The 20,253-nt window shown below is 53.2% G+C and overlaps 1 protein-coding gene across 1 annotated transcript; it reads right to left on the bottom strand.

Annotated features, from left to right (window-relative positions):
• Positions 1–12,727: 12,727 nt before the first annotated feature.
• On the bottom strand, positions 12,728–17,025 carry CIAO2B (cytosolic iron-sulfur assembly component 2B). The gene is made up of 5 exons (XM_029057318.2): positions 16,844–17,025; positions 16,006–16,085; positions 15,205–15,330; positions 14,252–14,297; positions 12,728–12,977 (listed from the first exon to the last, which is right to left on the bottom strand). The coding sequence occupies exons 1-5, from the start codon at positions 16,983–16,985 to the stop codon at positions 12,880–12,882; spliced, it is 492 nt and encodes a 163-aa protein (XP_028913151.1). The 5' UTR covers positions 16,986–17,025; the 3' UTR covers positions 12,728–12,879.
• Positions 17,026–20,253: the final 3,228 nt, after the last annotated feature.

Here is a 20,253-nt window from a genome sequence, read left to right as displayed (position 1 = left end):
CCCGGGTTCAAAAACTCCTAAAAGCCCACCTCCCCCGGTAAACCTTCCCGGATGAACTCCCAATGCCCCAAGTCATGGCAACCCAACAGCCATGTCCAGCACCTACAGAGTTATTACGGGCTTTGGAGTCAGAGATAATGGGTTTGAATCCCGGCTCGGCCACTTGTCAGCTGTGTGACTTTGGGCAAGTCACTTAACTTCTCGGTGCCTCAGTTACCTCATCTGTAAAATAGGGATGAAGACTGTGAGCCCCACGTGGGACAACCTGATTCCCCTGTGTCTACCCCAGCGCTTAGAACAGTGCTCGGCACATAGTAAGCGCTTAACAAATACTAACATTATTTACACCCTCCCGCGGCACTTGAATAGAAATGAAGACTCCATTGTAGAGTCACAATTACTTGTTCTGATTAGCCTCTGTAAATATTTTTAGGTTGTGGACAGGGGAGGTGGATCAGGCTTCTGTGGTACTTTCCTAAGTGCTCAGTACAGTGCGCTACACTTGGTGGGTGCTCGATAAATGCCATTTAATAATAATAATTTTGGTATTTGTTAAGTGCCCACTATGTGCCAAGCACTGTTCTAAGCCCTGGGTAGATACAAGGTAATCAGTTTGTCCCACGTGGGGCTCACAGTCTTAATCCCCATTTTCCAGATCAGAGAACTGAGGCACAGAGAAGTAAAGTGACTTGCCCACAGTCACACAGCTGATAAGTGGCAGAGCTGCAATTTGAATCCATGACTTCTGACTCCCAAGCCCGGGCTCTTTCCACTGAGCCACGCTGCTTCTCTAGCTGCTTCTCTGCTTCTCTATGATTCTTCTTCAATCATAGAGAAGTAGCGTGGCTTAGGGCAAGAGCCCGGGCTTGGGAGTCAGAGGTCGTGGGTTCTAATCCCGGCTCCATCACCTGCCTGCTGTGTGACCTTGGGCAAGTCATTTCACTTCTCTGTGCCTCACTGACCTCATCTGTAAAAATGGGGATTAAAAAATGTGAGCCCCACGTGGGACAATCTGCCTACCTTCTATCTACCCCAGCGCTTAGAACAGTGCTCAGCACATAGTAAGCGCTTAACAAATACCATCATCGTTATCATTAGTATCGTTATCATTATCATTATTATCAGCCGATCGACGGTATTTATCGAGCGCTAACTGTAGGCAGAGCACTGGACTAAGCTCTTGGGAGAATACCATACAACGGAGTTGGTAGATGTGATCCCTGGCCTCAAGGAGCTTCCAGTCCAGAGGGGGAGACAGACATTCAAATCAGTTATGGGTAGGGGAAGCAGCAGAGTATAAGAGTAGGGACATAAATGCAGTGGGGCTGGGAATGCAGTGAATATCAGGGTGCTTAAGGGGTCCAGACCCAAGTGCACAGATGATGGAGAGGGGAGAGCAAATAATAGCGTGGGACAGTGAGGAGTTAGTCAGGGAAGCCCTGTTGGCAGAGAAATGCTTCTCTTATTATTACTACTAGACTACTTCTTCCACTAGAGTCCTCTAGACTGTAAGCTTCTTATGGGCAGGGAACGGGTCTACCAACTCTGCTATACTGTACTCTCCCAAGTACTTAGCACTTTGCTCTGCACAGAGGAAATGGTCGATAAATACCCATGGCAGCAGAAATACCCGTGACAGCCAGCAGCAGCGTGGTCAGACTGCCTGGCCCCAGCCCATTAGGCATATGTGATCGACTGATTATTACCACCAGCACCAGATAACATTCAGGGTGGAGGGGGATTTCACTGTATTCATTCATTCAGTAGTATTTATTGAGTGCTTACTATGTGCAGAGAACTGTACTAAGTGCTTGGAATGTACAAATTGGTAACAGATAGAGACAGTCCCTGCCCTCTGATGGGCTTACAGTCTAATCAGGGGAGACGGACAGACAAGAACAATAGCAATAAATAGAATCAAGGGGATGAACATCTCATTAACAAAATAAATAAGGTAATGAAAATATATACAGTTGAGCAGACGAGTACAGTGCTGAGGGGAGGGGAAAGGAGGGGGGAGGAGCAGAGGGAAAGGGGGGAAAAGAGGGCTTAGCTGAGGAGAGGTGAAGGGGGGGTAGAGGGGGAGCAGAGAGAGCAGAGGGAAAAGGAGAGTTCAGTCTGCGAAGGCCTCTTGGAGGAGGTGAGCTTTAAGTAGGGTTTTGAAGAGGGGAGAAGTTTTTGTTTTGTGCGGAGGATATACTGTAGTATCTGGCATCTTGGGATTTGAGCCTGGGATTTACACCCTCCTTCAGCACCGGGCACATACGTGTGTTTCCTCGTCTTTTCGATTATTTTTCATTCTGATCCTGCTATAGGCCATCCTCCCCCTGGTCCCGTTATTTGTAAATCATTTTGGGCCATCTTTCTCCTGTCACGAGATAATAAGTTCCCTGAAGGCAGGGATAGTGTGTCCCGGCCTGCTTCTGTTGAACTCCCTCACGTGTCGATGGATATGGAGCTCTGTGCTCAGTAGGTTAGAAGCAGTGTGGCTTCATGGAAAGAGCCCGGGCTTGGGAATCAGAGGACGTGGGCTCTAATTCCCGGCTCCGCCGCTTGTCTGCTGCGTGACCTTAGGCAAGCTACTTCATTCATTCATTCATTCAATAGTATTTATTGAGCGCTTACTATGTGCAGAGCACTGTACTAAGCGCTTGGGATGAACAAGTCGGCAACAGATAGAGACAGTCCCTGCCGTTTGACGGGCTTACAGTCTAATCGGGGGAGACGGACAGACAAGAACAATGGCACTAAACAGCGTCAAGGGGAAGAACATCTCGTAAAAACAATGGCAACTAAATAGAATCAAGGCGATGTACAATTCATTAACAAAATAAATAGGGTAACGAAAATATATACAGTTGAGCGGACGGGTACAGTGCTGTGGGGATGGGAAGGGAGAGGTGGAGGAGCAGAGGGAAAAGGGGAAAATGAGGCTTTAGCTGCGGAGAGGTAAAGGGGGGATGGCAGAGGGAGTAGAGGGGGAAGAGGAGCTCAGTCTGGGAAGGCCTCTTGGAGGAGGTGATTTTTAAGTAAGGTTTTGAAGAGGGAAAGAGAATCAGTTTGGCGGAGGTGAGGAGGGAGGGCGTTCCAGGACCGCGGGAGGACGTGACCCAGGGGTCGACGGCGGGATAGGCGAGACCGAGGGACGGCGAGGAGGTGGGCGGCAGAGGAGCGGAGCGTGCGGGGTGGGCGGTAGAAAGAGAGAAGGGAGGAGAGGTAGGAAGGGGCAAGGTGATGGAGAGCCTCGAAGCCTAGAGTGAGGAGTTTTTGTTTGGAGCGGAGGTCGATAGGCAACCACTGGAGATGTTTAAGAAGGGGAGTGACATGCCCAGATCGTTTCTGCAGGAAGATGAGCCAGGCAGCGGAGTGAAGAATAGACCGGAGCGGGGCGAGAGAGGAGGAAGGGAGGTCAGAGAGAAGGCTGACACGGTAGTCTAGCCGGGATATAACGAGAGCCCGTAATAGTAAGGTAGCCGTTTGGGTGGAGAGGAAAGGGCGGATCTTGGCGATATTGTAGAGGTGAAACCGGCAGGTCTTGGTAACGGATAGGATGTGTGGGGTGAACGAGAGGGACGAGTCAAGGATGACACCGAGATTGCGGGCCTGCGGGACGGGAAGGATGGTCGTGCCATCCACGGTGATGGAGAAGTCTGGGAGCGGACCGGGTTTGGGAGGGAAGATGAGGAGCTCAGTCTTGCTCATGTTGAGTTTTAGGTGGCGGGCCGACATCCAGGTGGAGACGTCCCGGAGGCAGGAGGAGATGCGAGCCTGAAGGGAGGGGGAGAGGACAGGGGCGGAGATGTAGATCTGCGTGTCATCTGCGTAGAGATGGTAGTCAAAGCCGTGAGAGCGGATGAGTTCACCGAGGGAGTGAGTGTAAATGGAGAACAGAAGAGGGCCAAGAACTGACCCTTGAGGAACTCCAACAGTTAAAGGATGGGAGGGGGAGGAGGCTCCAGCGTAGGAGACCGAGAATGATCGGCCAGAGAGGTAAGAGGAGAACCAGGAGAGGACAGAGTCCGTGAAGCCAAGGTGAGATAAGGTATGGAGGAGGAGGGGATGGTCGACAGTGTCAAAGGCAGCAGAGAGGTCAAGGAGGATCAGAATGGAGTAGGAGCCATTGGATTTGGCAAGAAGGAGGTCATGGGTGACCTTAGAGAGAGCAGTCTCGGTAGAGTGGAGGGGACGGAAGCCAGATTGGAGGGGGTCTAGGGCTTCACCTCTCTGGGCCTCAGTTACCTCATCTGTAAAATGGGGATTAAGACTGTGAGCCCCACGTGGAACAACCTCATTACCTCGTATCTACCCCAGCACTTAGAACAGTGCTGGGCAACAGAGTAAGTGCTTAACAAATACCATCATTATTATTATTATTATTATTATTATTATCTGCTTAAATTGAATCCACCCCAGTGTTTGCCCCTTAGTAAGCCCTTAAAAAAAAAATCACAATTATTAGCAGGTGTTCAGTAAACCCACTGATGGATTGGTTGATGGATTGATTGACTGACTGACTAGCTTTCCTCCAGGCCTAAGGAGCAGCCCTGCAGTCCTTAGCCAGGTGCAGGTACAACCCAGAGTGGACACTTAGGAGAGTACACTATAATAGAGTTGGCAGACACGTTGGCAGACACAAGAAGCAGCATGGCTCAGTGGAAAGAGCACGGGCTTGGGAGTCAGAGGTCATGAGTTCGAATCCAGGCTCTGCCACTTGTCAGCTGTGTGACCGTGGGCGAGTCATTTCACTTCTCTGTGCCTCAGTTACCTCATCTGTAAAATGGGGATTAACTCACGTGGGACAACCTGATTACCCTGTATCTACCCCAGCACTTAGAACAGTGCTCGGCACATAGTAAGCGCTTAACAAAATACGAACATTATTATTATTATTATGTTCCCTGCCCACAACGTGCTTACAGTCTATGGGGGGGGGGGGAGATAGACATGAATATAAATAATAAATAATTTATGGATATGTACATAAGCGCCGTGGGAATGAGGGAAGGGTGAAAAAGCGTGCAAATCTAAGTGCAAGGGTGATGCAGAAGGGAATAGGAGAAGAGAAAATGTAGTCCTAGCCAGGGAAGGCCTCTTGGAGGAGATGCATCTTCCATAAGGCTTTGAAGGTGAGAAAAGTGATCATCTGTCGGATATGGACGGGGAGAAAGCTCCAGCCCAGAGGCTGGACGTGAGCGAGAGGTCCGCAGCCAGACAGACAAGATCGAGGCACGAGGCACAGTGAGTAGGTTGACATTAGAGGAGCAAAGTGTGCGTGCTGGGTTGTAGAAGGAGAGAAGCGAGGTGAGGTAGGAGTGGGCAAGGTGATGGAGTGCCTTAAAGCCGATGGTGAGGAGTTTCTGTTTGATGCAGAGGTGGATGGGCAACCCCTGGAGGTCCTGGAGGAGCAGAGAAACACGGACTGAACGTGCAGGGCCTGTAGGTGTCCCATGTGCATAGGCCCAAGGAAGGGAGAGTTCTATACTTGGCACTATATTTGGTGACTGGGGCCTGGGGACTGGCTCCCAGGGGCACTTGGGCATTGGCCTGACCAGAGGGCTACCTAGCTCCATTTCTGTCCTGCCCCTCTCGATGCCCCCGGCCTGCCCCCCAGGGACTTCCCCCAGCATGTCAGGCTCACAAGTGCCTAACTTGCTGGGCCCAGGTAGGCTGACCCTCCCCGCTACCACCGCTATTCCCACGGTCAGCCTTCATTTGCAAACCACAAACCGGCCAGACGGATTGTCTCCAAGACATGGCTCATGCTCCATCTCGTTGGCCAGATCCAGGAGGGACCCACGGCGTCCAAGAAGCAGGGCTCTTCGCCGTGCCAACCGCTGCAGAAACTAGAGCGGACTGAGCAGAAGCCTGCTCTAACAGGGTGGCTGGAAGGTGGCGGCGGCTGGTCTTCACCCGAGAACCAGGTTCACTCGGTCCACTTGCTAGAAGGTGGCTCTTGGTTCTTCCTTGAACATGGGGGGATTTGGAAACGAGAGGGAATTCAACAGTACCCCAGATGCCCCCAAGCCCTGGACCCTGGCAGGCTGTAGCAAACCCACTGTCCCAGTGAGGGGTTTGCTGTCCCCCCATCCGGCCCCAACCCCAAACGAGCTCCAGTGCAGGGGATGGAGAGGCTTTCACGGCCCCCAGCAGAGGGACAGCAGGAAGCGTGGATGGCTCAGCCCCTCCGCCGCCTGGGGAATGTCACCTCTTGGCCGGGCCAGGAGAAGAAGGAAAGTGGCTGCCTGCCTGATCCAGACCTTTCATTCAATAGTATTTATTGAGCGCTTACTATGTGCAGAGCACTGTACTAAGCGCTTGGGATGAACAAGTCGGGGACCTCTCTCAGGCCGTTCACCCGCCTGTCCCCCGACCCTCCCACCTCCCTCCCCGACCCTCACACGGCCACCGCCCCACTGCCCAGGCTAACCAGAGGAGAAGGGAGGGAGGGTGGGTGGGGCCCTGTCCCAGGCCCCTTTTCACCATGAAAGTCCTGAACAGGGCAGCTTCTCCCCACTTGGATCTCTGGCCCGGTCAGATAAACAGCGGGGAGAACCGGATTGTTTACCATTCACTAAGCTGGATGTTCCGTAATGTTTGGAAGCGGCCAGGGCTCCGGCCCGTGGACATCTCCCCGCAGCAGACCAGAATGCCCAAAGCTCGGGGGTGGCCGTGGTTTCCCCCAACACCCTGAGAGCCAGATGGAGAAGCGGTATGCCGACCCCCACCCCGGGAGGCCTCAGAGTGGACCCCCTGCTCCCCGAGGAGCCCTGGGCGGAGATCCCACCCTAGCTCCCCTGGTGCCCGGGTCTGAGCTGCTCTCCAGCCCAGGCCTCTGTTGCTCTGGCTGCCCCGAGATGCTAAAATGAAGGGCGAGAAGAGCTCCTCGGGGGGTGGCACGGAGGGAGTTGCTGGGGAGCTGGCCTCCATACCTATCCATTCATTCAATAGTATTTATTGAGCGCTTACTATGTGCAGAGCACTGTACTAAGCACTTGGAATGTACAAATCGGTAACAGATAGAGACAGTCCCTGCCCTTTGACGGGCTTATAGTCTAATCGGGGGAGACGGACAGACAAGAACAATGGCAATAAATAGAATCAAGGGGAAGAGCATCTCATTAAAGCAATAGCAAATAAATAGAATCAAAGTGATATACAGCTCATTAACAAAATTAATAGGGTGATGAAGATATATACAGATGAGCGGACGAGTACAGTGCTGAGGGGATGGGACGGGAGAGGGGTAGGAGCAGAGGGAAAGGGGGGAGAAGAGGGTTTAGCTGCAGATAGGTGAAGTGGGGGTAGAGGGAGCAGAGGGAAAGGGGAGCTTAGTCTGGGAAGGCCTCTTGGAGGAAGTGAGCTATAAGTAGGGTTTTGAAGAGGGGAAGAGAATTAGTTTGGCGGAGGTGAGGAGGGAGGGCGTTCCAGGACCACGGGAGGATGTGGCCCAGAAGTCGACGGCGGCATAGGCGAAAAGGGGGGACGGTGAGGAGGTGGGCGGCAGAGGAGCGGAGCGTGCGGGGTGGGCAGTAGAAAGAGAGAAGGGAGGAGAGATAGGAAGGGGCAAGGTGATGGGGAGCCTCGAAGCCTAGAGTGAGAAGTTTTTGTTTGGTGCGGAGGTTGATAGGCAACCACTGGAGGTTTTTAAGAAGGGGTGAACTCTTGAAAAGCCCTGGGACCCACAAGAAACCTCCTTAGGGGCGAAGGAAAACAGTTTTCCTTTTTGAATACAAATTCAAAAGAAGGTGGGAGGGACCTGCCATTTCAGGGAAGAAGGAAGAGTCCTTTTAAAGTCACTTGGAAGCCATGTCTCTCTGACTGATGTAGCGGAGAAAACTGTGTGTGTGGTAGGGCAGGCAGAAGTGTCCAAACAAAGCTTCCAGGGACTTCCCCTGCTGGGGCTGGAGTGGCCCCATACGCCCATGGGACTGCATTCCACTCCTTAAGAACCTACAGTGGTTGCCCATCCACCTCCATATCCAACGGAAACACCTCACCATCGGCTTTAAAGCAGTCCATCCCCTTGACTTCTCCTACCTCACCTCCTTACTCTCCCACTACAACGCAGCCCTCACGCTTCACTCCTCTAATGCTAACCCTTTCAATGCACCTCTATCTCATCTATCTCCCCTCCGACCTCTCACCCACCTTCTGCCTCTGGCCTGGAACACCCTCCTACTCCATATCAGACAGATAATTACTCTCCCTGCCTTCGAAATCTTATTGAAGGCACATCTCCTCCAGGAGGCCTTCCCCGACTCAGCCCTCTTTTTCTTTTCTCCCACCCCCTTCTGCGTCACCCTGACTCACTCCCTTTATTCATCCTCCTCCCAGCTCCACAGCACTTATGTAATAATGTTGCTATTTGTTATGCGCTTACTATGTGCCGAGCACTGTTCTAAACACTGGGGTAGACACAGGGGAATCAGGTTGTCCCACGTGGGGCTCACAGTTTTAATCCCCATTTTACAGATGAGGTAAGAGAGGCACCGAGAAGTTAAGTGACTTGCCCAAAGTCACACAGCTGACAAGTGGCAGAGCTGGGATTCGAACTCATGACCTCTGACTCCAAAGCCCGTGCTCTTTCCGCTGAGCCATGATGCTTCTCTACAGGCAAGTACATACCTGTAATTTTCTTTACTTATGTTAATGTCTTTCTCCCCCCTCTAGACTGTAATAGTAATAATAATGTTGGTATTTGTTAAGCCCTTATTGTGTGCCAAGTGCTGTTCTAAGCGCTGGGGTAGATACGAGGTAATGAGGTTGTCCCACGTGGGGCTCACAGACTTAATCCCCATTTTACAGATGAGGGAACTGAGTCCCAGAGAAGTGAAGTGACTTGCCCAAGGTGACACAGCTGATTAGTGGCAGAGCCGGGAGTAGAAGCTTGTTGTGGGCAAGGAACATGTCTGTTATACTGTACTCTCCCAAGTGATTAGTACAGTGCTCTGCATACAGTAAGCGCTCTTTATTGAACGACTGCAGGGTGGCTCCTCAGAACAGGTTTGTCATTTCCCCCTCTCCCACCCCTGGCCCCTAGAGATTTCCTGTCTAGGACACAAGCCATCGTCAGGCTGGTGGCCTGTGAGATCCTGGCTCCTGAACGTGGCATCGAAAGTCAGAACAACATGGGTCAATAATCACCTGTCTCCCAGGAGCAATGTTCCAGACAGGGTGGGGATGGGGTAGGGGGAGAAGAGAAGGGACCTTAACCCAAGGCCTCTTGATATGTTATAAATTATTTATTTATATTAATGCCTGTCTCCTCCTCTAGACTGTCAGCTCGTTGTGGGCAGGGGGTGAGTCTGCCAACTCTGTTCTATTGTACTCTCCCAAGTGCTTAGTACAGTGTTCTGCACACAGTAATTGCTCAATGATTACTATTGATGATTATGACAACGATGATGATGTAGGCGTGGCTCAGTGTAAAGAGCCTGGGCTTCGGAGTCAGAGGTCATGAGTTCGACTCCCGGCTCTGCCACTTGTCAGCTGTGTGACTATGGGCAAGTCACTTCACTTCTCTGTGCCTCAGTTACCTCATCTGTAAAATGGGGATTAACTGTGAGCCTCACGCGGGATGACCTTATTATCTTGTATCTACCCCAGTGCTTAGAACAGTGCTCGGCACATAGTAAGCGCTTAACAAATACCAACATTATTATTATTACCCAACCGTTCACCAGGCACCCGGAACCATGGGCCTTCTGTCAGCTGATTGTTACGGATGGGCCGTGCGGCCCCACCAACGTAATGCCAGAGACCGAGGGGGGCTGTGAGAGAGGGAGAGGAGCCCCAGAAACCTAGGTCTCCCCCCTGGGGAAACTGGAAAAGGAGAAGGGGCGAGGAGTACGCAGGGGCTGCCGACCGGAGCATCAATCGGAACGCGGTCTGGAGAGCTGGAAATAGGGTGCCTTTTGCACCGGGCCACTGAAGGGGAATCCTTTCCACCCACCAAGGCCCATCCTGCACTCCAAAGCAAAATGGGATTACGTCAGAGCTCCCAGGAGGGGAGGGGGTGGGGGGGAGAAAAGGAAAGGGAGGGGGTTTTTTGGCAAAGAGAAGTGGTCAGGGGGAAACTTGCTGAGTGTGGTAGAGGGGGGTACAGAGATGGAGGGGGCAGGTGTGGCCAGGCAGGCCAAGAGGAATGGAGGAAAGGCAGGGATCAGAGCCGGGCTCTAAGAAGCGGTAAGCGTCCCAGGCCAGTCCAGCAGAAGATGGGTGTAGGGGTTGGTGGGCAAAGACACCATCCCCCACGCCATCCTCAGCCCTTCTGTCCTCCTCTGGAATGTGCATATTGTTGGCTTGTCTCCCCTATTAGATGGGACACTCCCCAGGAGCCTCCTCATCTACTTCTCTTGGAATTGCCCTCGGTGCCCGCTCCGCTGCCTGGGTTGGCGTGCTGTCCGCTCTGGCAGACTGCCCCCAGGAGGGGCTCTGATGAACAGTGATGTCTGAGCTACCTGAGGGGTGCAAGATGTTGTGGAGTCTGCCCTCGTTTCCACTTCTCGGGATGGTCTGACCGCGACGACACTAATTAGATGCTTAGAAGGTGTCGCACACTGTGCCCTGCGCTGGGGTACAGGCCCGGGCCATGGGAACACCTGGGGGACGGCAGACTGGGGAAGAGAGAAATACAAGGAAACCCCAAGAAAAGCATGGCTCGTGACGGGTGGACCACCCATCCTCCTTGGCTCCTTGATGGTCCAGCCTGGGCTGCCCCAGGCCCTAGGTTTCCCTCCCGGTGGGCAGCCCCAAGCCATTCTCGGAGTCCGAGGATCTGGGTTGTCATCCCGGATCTGCCGGTTGTTGGCTGGGTGACCCTGAGCAAGCCACTTCGCTTTGTGCCTCCGTTTCCTCAGCTGTAAAATGGGGGTTCGATACCTGGGGGTCCTCTCTCCTACTTAGACCTTGAGCCCCACTTGGGAGGGGGACCTGTCCGACCCGATTAACTAGTTTTGACCTCAGCGCTTAGAACAGTCCTTGACTCCTAAATGCTCAGTAAAGGTGGCCCTTATTAACGGTCTTCTCGGCCGGGGGGACTTTCTCCATGGTCTCGGGGCGCCTCCTCGTGGCCCCAGACCGACCGAGCAGATTCCACGTAAGAAACTGAGTCCTTTGGAAAGCTCGCTCTACTGTTCAGCTGCCACTCTGAGCCCTTTCCCAAGGGCGCTAAGTCCCCTTCCCCTTGCCAGAGCCCCTTCCCTCGTGGCTCCTAGCTGCCCAGAGGCTCCATCCGGCCTCCTCACAAAGGAGGCCACCCTCCTACCTCACCTCCCTTCTCTCCCTCTACTGCCCAGCCCGCACACTCCGCTCCTCTGCCGCTTGCCTCCGAGCCCCGGTCCATGTCCTACCACTGTCCTGGAATGCCCTTCCTCCTCACATCCGCCCAAATACCTCTCTTCCCCTCTTCAAAGCCCTACTGAGAGTTCACCTCCTCCAGGAGGCCTTCCCAGACTGAGCCCTTCCTTTCCCTCCGCCCCTCCTCATCACCCTACTCCCTCCCTCTCTCTCTCCCCTTCCCCTCCCCACAGCACTTGTGTATATTTGTATATATTCTCTATTTTATTAATGATGTGTATACATCTATGATTCCATTTATCTATTTTGATGCTATTGATGCCTGACTACTTGTTTTGCTGTCTCCCCCAACTAGACCGTGAGCCCCTTGTTGGGCAGAGATTATCTCCATCTGCTGCCGAATTGTACATTCCAAGTGCTTAATACAGTACTCTGCACACAGTAAGCACTCAATACAATTGAATGAATGAGTGAACGAACAAAGACCCTATCTCTTCTCTTGCTGCACCCCAACTCACTCTCTATCCTCCCAAGCAAGATTTCCAACCACATTTGGGTTTAGGCTCTCTCAACTCTAACCCAGGGCTCACCTTTCTTCCCGGCCTGTAACTTCTCCCCTGACCCCCCAACCACCCATCAGGCCTCAGCGCACATCCCCCACCCCAAGCCATACTAAAAAACCAACTCCACCAAGAGGCCTTCCCTCATTAATCCCCACCCCATCGCCACTTTAGTATTGTGTATCTGTTTCTTCATTTCACTGCTTCCTTTTGTTTTTGCCATACAGACGATGCTCTTCCTTGTTTACCTCTATAGAGGAGCAGCGTGGTGGCCTAGGGGAATTAGTCCAGGCCTGGCAGTCAGAGGACTTGCTTGCTAATTTCAGCACTGCCCCATGCCTACTATTGACCTGGGGCAAGTCACTTCACTCCTCTGGGTCTCAGTTACCCCATCTGTAAAACGGGGATTAAATCCTCCTCCCCCTACTTAGACCGTGAGCCCCATGCAGGACAGGGACAGTGTCCAAGCCGATTAATTTGTATCCACCCCAGTGCTTAGAACCGTGCTTGGCACATAGTAAGTGCTTAACAAGTACTGTGATTTATTTTTCTTCTTATTTTACCTACGTTAGGTTTGACAGTTTATGTCCTCTTGTTCCTCCCGCTCCCTTTCAGGGGAGGGAATCGGGTCTTCCAATTCTACCGTTCCCCGCCCCGAGCACTTAGCACAGTGCTGTGCACACAGGAGGGTGTCAAAAGCAAGCTCTCCGAGAGGCCGAAGAGCCGGTGCAACTTTTCCCCGGGGAGGCCCGCTCGACGAGACAGCAACCGACCGCCAAAGAAGTACAGTGCTCTGCACACAGTAAGAGCTCAATAAATACGACTGAACGAACGAATGGAAGAAGCGCTCCCGAGTGAACCACTCAAACGAAGCGTAAACTCAGAGTTTATTGGAAAGAACTCTTGCTCGGCGAAGGCAAGATGCCCTCGGAGCCCTCCTTCCCCACCCACGGTGCTCAGCCCGGGGCCTCGGCGCCGTCTCAGTCCCCGAGATGAGCTGGAACCTGACGGAGGCGCAGGGCTAGGCCCGGGTGGAAAGGCACTGGTTCACCACCTCCAGCAGATGGGAGTTCTCCAACGCTGCTGCCACACGCTCCTTGTCAGCCAGCTGTTTGTTCACTGCTCCGAGAGACCAAGGTGGGTCAGGGCCTTCCCCCCTCTCCCCTCCCCACTGCTCGAGACGACCGCCTCCCTCACATTCCCACCAAGGCCCCGGGGCTCCCGGCCAGGCAGCAGTTTCCAGCGGGTCAGGCAGACTGGTGAGTTGTCACCAGAGCCACCTGTTCCTGCCTGCCCGACTCCTCCTGCTTCTCCGTGCCTGCCCTGGTGCCCGGTGAGAAGAGCTCATTAATGGATTCCTTTTATTAGCGCCAGCTGCCTCTATGTTTCTCCTCCTGCCCCCACCATACGTAAACAGTCCATGTCTGCCTGGTTCTCCCGCTGGACTGCTGAGCTCCTCGAGGGCGGGGACCATCTCTACTGCTTCCGTTGTCTGCTCTCAAGCATCCAGGGCAATTCATTCGATCGTATTTATTGAGCGCTTACTGTGTGTTCTGCCCACAGCAGGCCCTCAGGAAATACTACTCGATTCAGCTCGGGAGCCCTCTCCAGGGAGAGGGTCCGGCTCCAATTCCCACCCGGGTCTCTACTTTCCCAGCACTTAGTCCAGCGCTCGGCACGCAATGAGCGCTTAATAATTACCACTACTATTATTGAATGACTAGTCCAAGGAGAAGGGGGAGGCGGGGCATGGGAAGAGAGGTAGATCTAATTCTGACTCTGCCACTTGCCTGATGAGTGACCTTGGGCAAGTCGCTTCACTTCTCTGGGCCTCAGTTTCCTCATCTGGAAAATGGGGATTCGATCTCTGCTCCCCCTCGCTCTTAGACTGGGCCCCGAGTGGGACGGGGACTGTGCTCGACCTTATTACCTTCTATTTACCCTGGCGCTTGGCACAAAGTGCTTAATGAATCCCACAATTAATATTATTATCATTATTACTAATTTCCAAAAGTAGTCCCAGGCTGAAAAGAAGTTGGGAATTGCTGTCGCTGCCTTAGTTCCAGGGCTGACCCAGAAACCAGGAAATGACAGGCAGCAGAGGGACAACACTGTTCTGTTGTACTGTATTCTCCCGAGCGTTTAGTAGATAGCTCTGCACATAGTAAGGACTCAATAAATACCATTAATTGATTGAGAGTTCATGTCATTTTAGTTTACCCAGAGGCAAAAACAAAAAATCAGTGATGGAACTGATTAAGACACTCCCCCGCCGCCCCCCCCCCCCCCACACCACCAGTTTGGCAGCCAATGAAAGCACCTCTGTTCAAAATGGGTCTCCCGAGGTAAGTGTTGGGAGAGAGAACGTGGGGCTGGGGCTAGGACTGGCTCACCTGCATGCTCTGACGTATGGGTACCAGGAGTTATGTGAACATCCATCTGGAAGAAACAGGGTCACTGTCACCGACTTTCTAAGTAACCTTGTCAAAGAGTGTTTGAGCGAGGACTCAACCTCTCTTGTAGAGTCCTCCTGGGGCTCAATTTTCATTCTCTGCTGCCCACATCGCTTCTCTACCAAACCATTCTGTGCGCGTGCCCGTCTCCCCACTCCTCAAGTGCCTCCAACTGGGGCCCAGCCAACTCTGCATCAAGTGGAAACACCCGCCCGTGGGATTCCAGGCCCTCAATCGGTTCTCCCCGCTCTCCCCCCACTCCAACCCAGTCCACACACTTGGCTCCTCTACCACCAATCTACTCTCTGTCCCTCGCTCTCTCTCGTCTCGCCGGGTGCCAACCCCTCACTCACGTCCTCCCTCCTGCCTGGCACTCCCTCCCCTTTCATACCCAACAGATAACCTTTCTCCCCATCTTCAAAGCCCTCCTAACACATCTTCTCCAAGAAGCCTTCCCTGACTAAGCTCTCACTGCCCCCTCCCCACACTCTATTTTCCCTCCCTACTGACTCTCCTGGGCACTTACCCCTCCCCCCGATCCCCACGGCACTTATCAATCAATTATAATTACGATATTCCTATCATTCCACTCGGTGGCTTCACTTACCTGTAACTGATTGTACTGTCCATCTCCCCCATTAGGCGGTAAGCTCCTTGAGAGTAGGGGTCATATCTACCCACTGTACTATACTCTCCCAAACACCGAGTACAGAGTGCTGCACCAAGTAAGCCCTCAATAAATACCACTGCTTGATTTCCACTAGGTTAAACACCCTGAAATCGAGGGTAAACAGCTGATGACACCTTTCTAAACAGGGTGACAGCCCCAGATCTCCTTCGGTCTCTGAGTTGTCCTGCTCCTCTCCTCCTTTCTGGGATCCCCACTCACTCACCTTAAACCTTTCAGGCAACGAACGGATCAGCTTTACTTTGATGGACAGGCCGATTAAGGTTGCCATGCTGCAGTGTGGAATTGTAGGCGTAAACTCCACCTTCACAGTGCTCTCCTGGTCATTGACCTGTTGGAAAACAGCAAGTCCCAGAACCGCCTACCGGGACAACCGAAACCACGGGTGGACGTCCTAAGCAAACAGCCCGTGGGCACCCTCCAGGAACGGGCAAGGGCTACCTTTCCGCCCCTGCTGCCGCTGCCCGGAGCAGCCTCATGCTGCGTAACTGTTCTCCCCTCCACGGCATACGGGGATGGGTTCACGCAGAGCCAGGCCAAGGGGATGGCTAAGGGGGTGATCCACATCATCCACATATCATCTCTCAGACCCTAGGGCAGGGATTGTGCCTGACTCTGTTATACCTTTTCTAGGTCTCACCACGGCTCCGCGCGTGGGGGTGCCCGATAAATAGAGAAGAGGCGGTGGAGGAGGAAGAGAGGAGAGATGGCCCTTAGGCAAGAATCCGGGAGCTAAAACCCCCAATCCGCCCTCAACATTCCTCCAGCCGGGAGAACGTACGACGAGGAGGGCACCATCACACACGGTTTCTTCAAGAAGTCTCACAAACAGAACATTGTGCTGGATGGCTTGTTAGTTAGCAGGACTGTTGCTTACAGTCCTAAGTCTCCTTCCTACCCTGAGGGATGCTGACCTCCCCTGGCCTCGTCGGGCCCCCCTCCTGGGGAATTTTTCACCCCAAATTTTTCACCTCGGGGATTAAGTGGTACAATCAATGCAAATTACTTTAACTCTAACTTGCTCGACAACGTTCAGTTCCTCCAAGGTCAGTGGATGCTCTGGATCATTAATGGAACGGATCAGATGTACCAAGTCAAGGAAAATGAGTGGATCCAAGGCAAGGGGTGAGGGGAGGGGGTCCTCTGGCCCAGTGGAGGAATGGGGATAATACTAATGGTAATGGTGGTATTTGTTAAGCGCTTACTATGTGCCCAGCACCGTTCTAAGTGCTGGGGGGTGAAGGGGGGGATACAAGGTGATCAGGTGGTCCCACTTGGGGCTCCCAGTCTTCATCCCCATTCAGGGAAGTGAAGTGACTGGCCCAAAGTCACACAGCTGGCAAGCAGCGGGGCCGGGATTCAAACCCATGACCTCGGACTCCCAAGCCCGGGCTCTTTCCACTGAGCCACGCTGCCCCCAAGAGAGTTGTTTAATTAATGTTGGTATTTGTTAAGCGCTTACTATGTGCAGAGCACTGTTCTAAGCGCTGGGGGAGATACAGGGCAATCAGGTTGTCCTACAGGAGGCTCACTGTCTTAATCCCTGTTTTTCCAGATGCGGGAACTACGGCCCAGGGAAGTGAAGCGACTTGCCCACAGTCACACAGCTGCCAAGTGGCGGAGCCGGGATTCGAATCCATGACCTCGGACTCCCAAGTCCAGGCTCTTTCTACTGAGCCACGCTGCTTCCTCTCTGCCCTGCGGGGGTCTCTTTCAGGCCCGGGCCAAGGGGGTGTCCGGGGCTGGAGGGGAGAGAGAGACATTCTGGGGAAGAAGGGGTTGAGGCCGCCCGGGATCCAGGATCGACGCGGAGGTGGGGGGGGAAGCGGGAGGGGAAAGGATATCGAAGATCTCCCGGTCGTCGATGTAGTCGGGGACCTGTTCATCCTCCTCCCCCGCGGTGACAGGCCGCTCCCCAGACCGCTCGTAGATGAGTGGATTGGCGTTCTCCAGGCTGCTGTCTCCGCCTCCGCCCGCGCCCATCATCTTCCCGGCTCGCGCCGCCGGAGGACGGAACAGGGGTGGGGCGGCGGGGGGGGGGGGGGGCGCTCGCGCGCCGACGTCACTTCCGCTCTGCTGCTCGGAGGGGATTGGTCAAGTCGCCGCATGGACGCGAGGAAGCAGGGGAGAGGAGGGCCATTCATTCATTCAGTCGTATTTATTGAGCGCTTACTATGTGCAGGGCACTGTACTAAGTGCTTGGAATGTACAAGGACCAGTCACTCATTGAATGAGAAGCAGCATGGCTCAGTGGAAAGAGCCCGGGCTTGGGAGCCAGAGGGCATGGGTTCGAATTCCGCTCTGCCCCCGTTAGCTGTGTGGCTGTGGGCAAGTCACTTCACTGGGCCTCAGTTCCCTCATCTGGAAAATGGGGATGAAGATTGTGAGCCCCACTTAGGACAACCTGATCACCTTGTGTCTCCCCCGGTGCCTCAAACGGTGCTTGGCACATAGTAAGCGCTTAACAGGTACCATAATTTTTATTAATGTTCCCTGAACTCAAAGAGGGGTAAACCACGCTGCTTCTCATAGTCACCCCATCCTGAACCCCACAGCACATATGTCCATATAGTCTTGTCTCCCCTTCTAGAATGTAAACTTATTATGAGCAGGAAATGTATCTACCAACCCCGTTGTATACTACTCTCCCAAGCGCTTAGTACAGTGTTCTGCACATAGTAAGCACTCAGCAGATACCATTGACTGAGTGGCTCAGTGGAAACAGCACAGGCTTGGGAGTCAGAAGTCATGAGTTCGAGTCCCTGCTCTGCCACTTGTCAGCTGTGTGACTGTGGGCAAGTCACTTCACTTCTCTGGGTCTCAGTTACCTCATCTGTCAAATGGGGATTAAATGTGAGCCTCACGTGGGACAGCCTGATGACCCTGTATCTATCCCAGCACTTAGAACAGTGCTCTGCACATAGTAAGCGCTTAACAAATACCAACATTAACTAATAATAGTGGTATTTGAGTGGTGTGGCTCAGTGGAAAGAGGAGTCAGAGGTCATGGGTTCTAATCCCAGCCCCACCACCTGACAGCTGTGTAACTTTGGGCAAGTCACTTCACTTCTCGGTGCCTGAGTTACCTCATCTGGTAAATGGGAATTAAGACCGTGAGCCTCACGTGGGACAACCTGATTCCCCTGTATCTACCCCAGGGCTTAGAACGGTGCTTGGCACATAGTAAGCGCTTAGCAAACACCAAAATTATTATGATGTCTGCTGTGTCCCACCTGGATTACTGCATCAGCCTCCTTTCTGACCTCCCAACCTTGTGCCTCTCCCCACTCTAGTCCATACTTCACTCCGCTGCCTGGATCATCTTTCTACAGAAATGTTCAGGGCACGTTCCCCCTCCACACCCCTCAAAAACCTCCAGTGGTTGCCTATCAATCTCCGCACGAAACAAAAACTCCTCACTCTTGGCTTCAAAGCTCTCCATCACCTTGCCCCCTCCTACCTCACCTCCCTTCTCTCCTTCTACAGCCCACCCCACACTCTCCGCTCCTCTGGTACTGCTAACCTTCTCCCCTGTGTCTACCCCAGCGCTTAGAACAGTGCTCGGCACATAGTAAGCGCTTAACAAATACCAACATTATTACTGGGCCTCCATCTTGCCTAACATGCTGCCGACCCCTGGCCCTTGTCCTACACTCTCTCCTGGAACTCCCTCCCTCCTCAAATCCGCCAATCACTCTCCCCCTCTTCAGAGCCTTACTGAAGGCACATCTCCTCCAGGAGGCTTTCCCAGACTAAGCCCTACTTTTCCTCATCTCCCGCTCCCTTCCCGTGTCACCCTGACTCGCTCCCTTTGTTCTCCCCCCTGCCCCACAGCGCTTATGTATGTAACTGTAATTTTATTTATACTGTCTGAATACTTGTGCTCCTGTCTTCCTCCCCACCACTAGACCAAGCTCGTTGTGGGCAGGGTTTGTCTCTATTGCTGCATTGTACTTTCCTGAGCGCTTAGTACAGTGCTCTGCGCTTAATACGATTGAATGAATGAATGACCTTGGGCCAGTCACTTCACTTCTCGGGGCCTCAGTTGCCTCACCTGTAAAATGGGGACAAAACCCCATGTGGGACTTGGGGTTGTTTGCTTGTTTTGATGTTTAGACTGTGTTTAGATATATAGACGTTTAGCCCCCGTTTAGACTGCGAGACTGTTATTGTGCAGGGATTGTCTCTATTGTCTCTAGAGAAGCAGCGTGGCTGGCTCAGTGGAAAGAGCCCGGGCTTGGGAGTCAGAGATCATGGGTTCAAATCCCCACTCTGCCCCTTGTCAGCTCTGTGACTGTGGGAAAGTCACTTCACTTCTCTGTGCCTTCGTTCTCTCATCTGTAAAATGGGGGGTGAAGACTGTGAGCCTCGCGTGGGACAACCTCATTCCCCTGTATCTGCCGCAGCGCTTAGAACAGTGCTCTCTCTGCATGCAGTAAGTGCTTAACAAATACCAACATTATTATTATAATGGGAAGCAGCGTGGCTCAGTGGAAAGGGCCTGGGCTTCGGAGTCAGAGGTCATGAGTTCAACTCCTGGCTCTGCCACTTATCAGCTGTGTGACCGTGGGCAAGTCACTTCACTTCTCTGGGCCTCAGTTCCCTCATCTGTAAAACGGGGATGAAGACTGTGAGCCTCACGTGGGACAACCTGATTACCCTGTATCTCCCCCAGCGCTTAGAACAGTGCTCTGCACATAGTAAGCGCTTAACAAATACCAACGTTATTAACCTAATCAGGTTGGACACAGTCCCGGTCATTCATTCAATGCTATTTACTGAGCGCTTACTGTGTGCAGAGCACTGTGCTAAGCGCTTGGAGTGTACAATTCAGCAATAAAGAGGGACGATCCCTGCCCACAACGGGCTCAGTGTGGGGAGAGACAGACATTCTGCTAAGTGGCAGAGCTGGGATTCGAACCCATGACCTCTGACTCCCAAGCCCGGGCTCTTTCCACTGAGCCACGCTGCTTCTCTATCTACCCCGGCTCTTAGAACACGGCTTGGCAGATGGGAAGCGTTTAACAAGTACCATAATTATTATGGCTGCGCGCCCCCCACATCCTTCCTCTCTGGCGGCCCGCCTTGCCGTCACTTCGGCTTCCTCCAAGGCGCGCGCACCGGCGCCTGCCGCCCCCACCCCCCCCCCCCGCACGCGCCCCCTCCCAGCTTCCGTCCCCTTCCGTCCCCTTCCGCTTCCGGGGCGTTCCTTCTCTTCCGGGGTCATGCAGAAATTCACCTAGGGAGGGAGCGG

This window comes from Ornithorhynchus anatinus, unplaced genomic scaffold, assembly GCF_004115215.2.
Source record: "Ornithorhynchus anatinus isolate Pmale09 unplaced genomic scaffold, mOrnAna1.pri.v4 scaffold_93_arrow_ctg1, whole genome shotgun sequence".
Classification (NCBI taxonomy): Eukaryota; Metazoa; Chordata; class Mammalia; order Monotremata; family Ornithorhynchidae; genus Ornithorhynchus; species Ornithorhynchus anatinus.
Note: the sequence above shows the minus strand (reverse complement) of the source record. Positions and strands in the feature narration are given on the sequence as shown.

Excerpts from the sequence above, each read along its gene's own strand:
- CIAO2B (XM_029057318.2), bottom strand. The coding sequence starts at position 16,985 with ATGATGGGCGCGGGCGGAGGCGGAGACAGCAGCCTGGAGAACGCCAAT. Across the intron at positions 16,086-16,843 it reads CGACGACCGGGAGATCTTCG|ATCTGATCCGTTCCATTAAT; the intron begins ATATCCTTTCCC and ends TTGACTTGGTAC. Across the intron at positions 15,331-16,005 it reads TCGAGCAAGTTAGAGTTAAA|GTCAATGACCAGGAGAGCAC; the intron begins GTAATTTGCATT and ends GTTTTCCAACAG.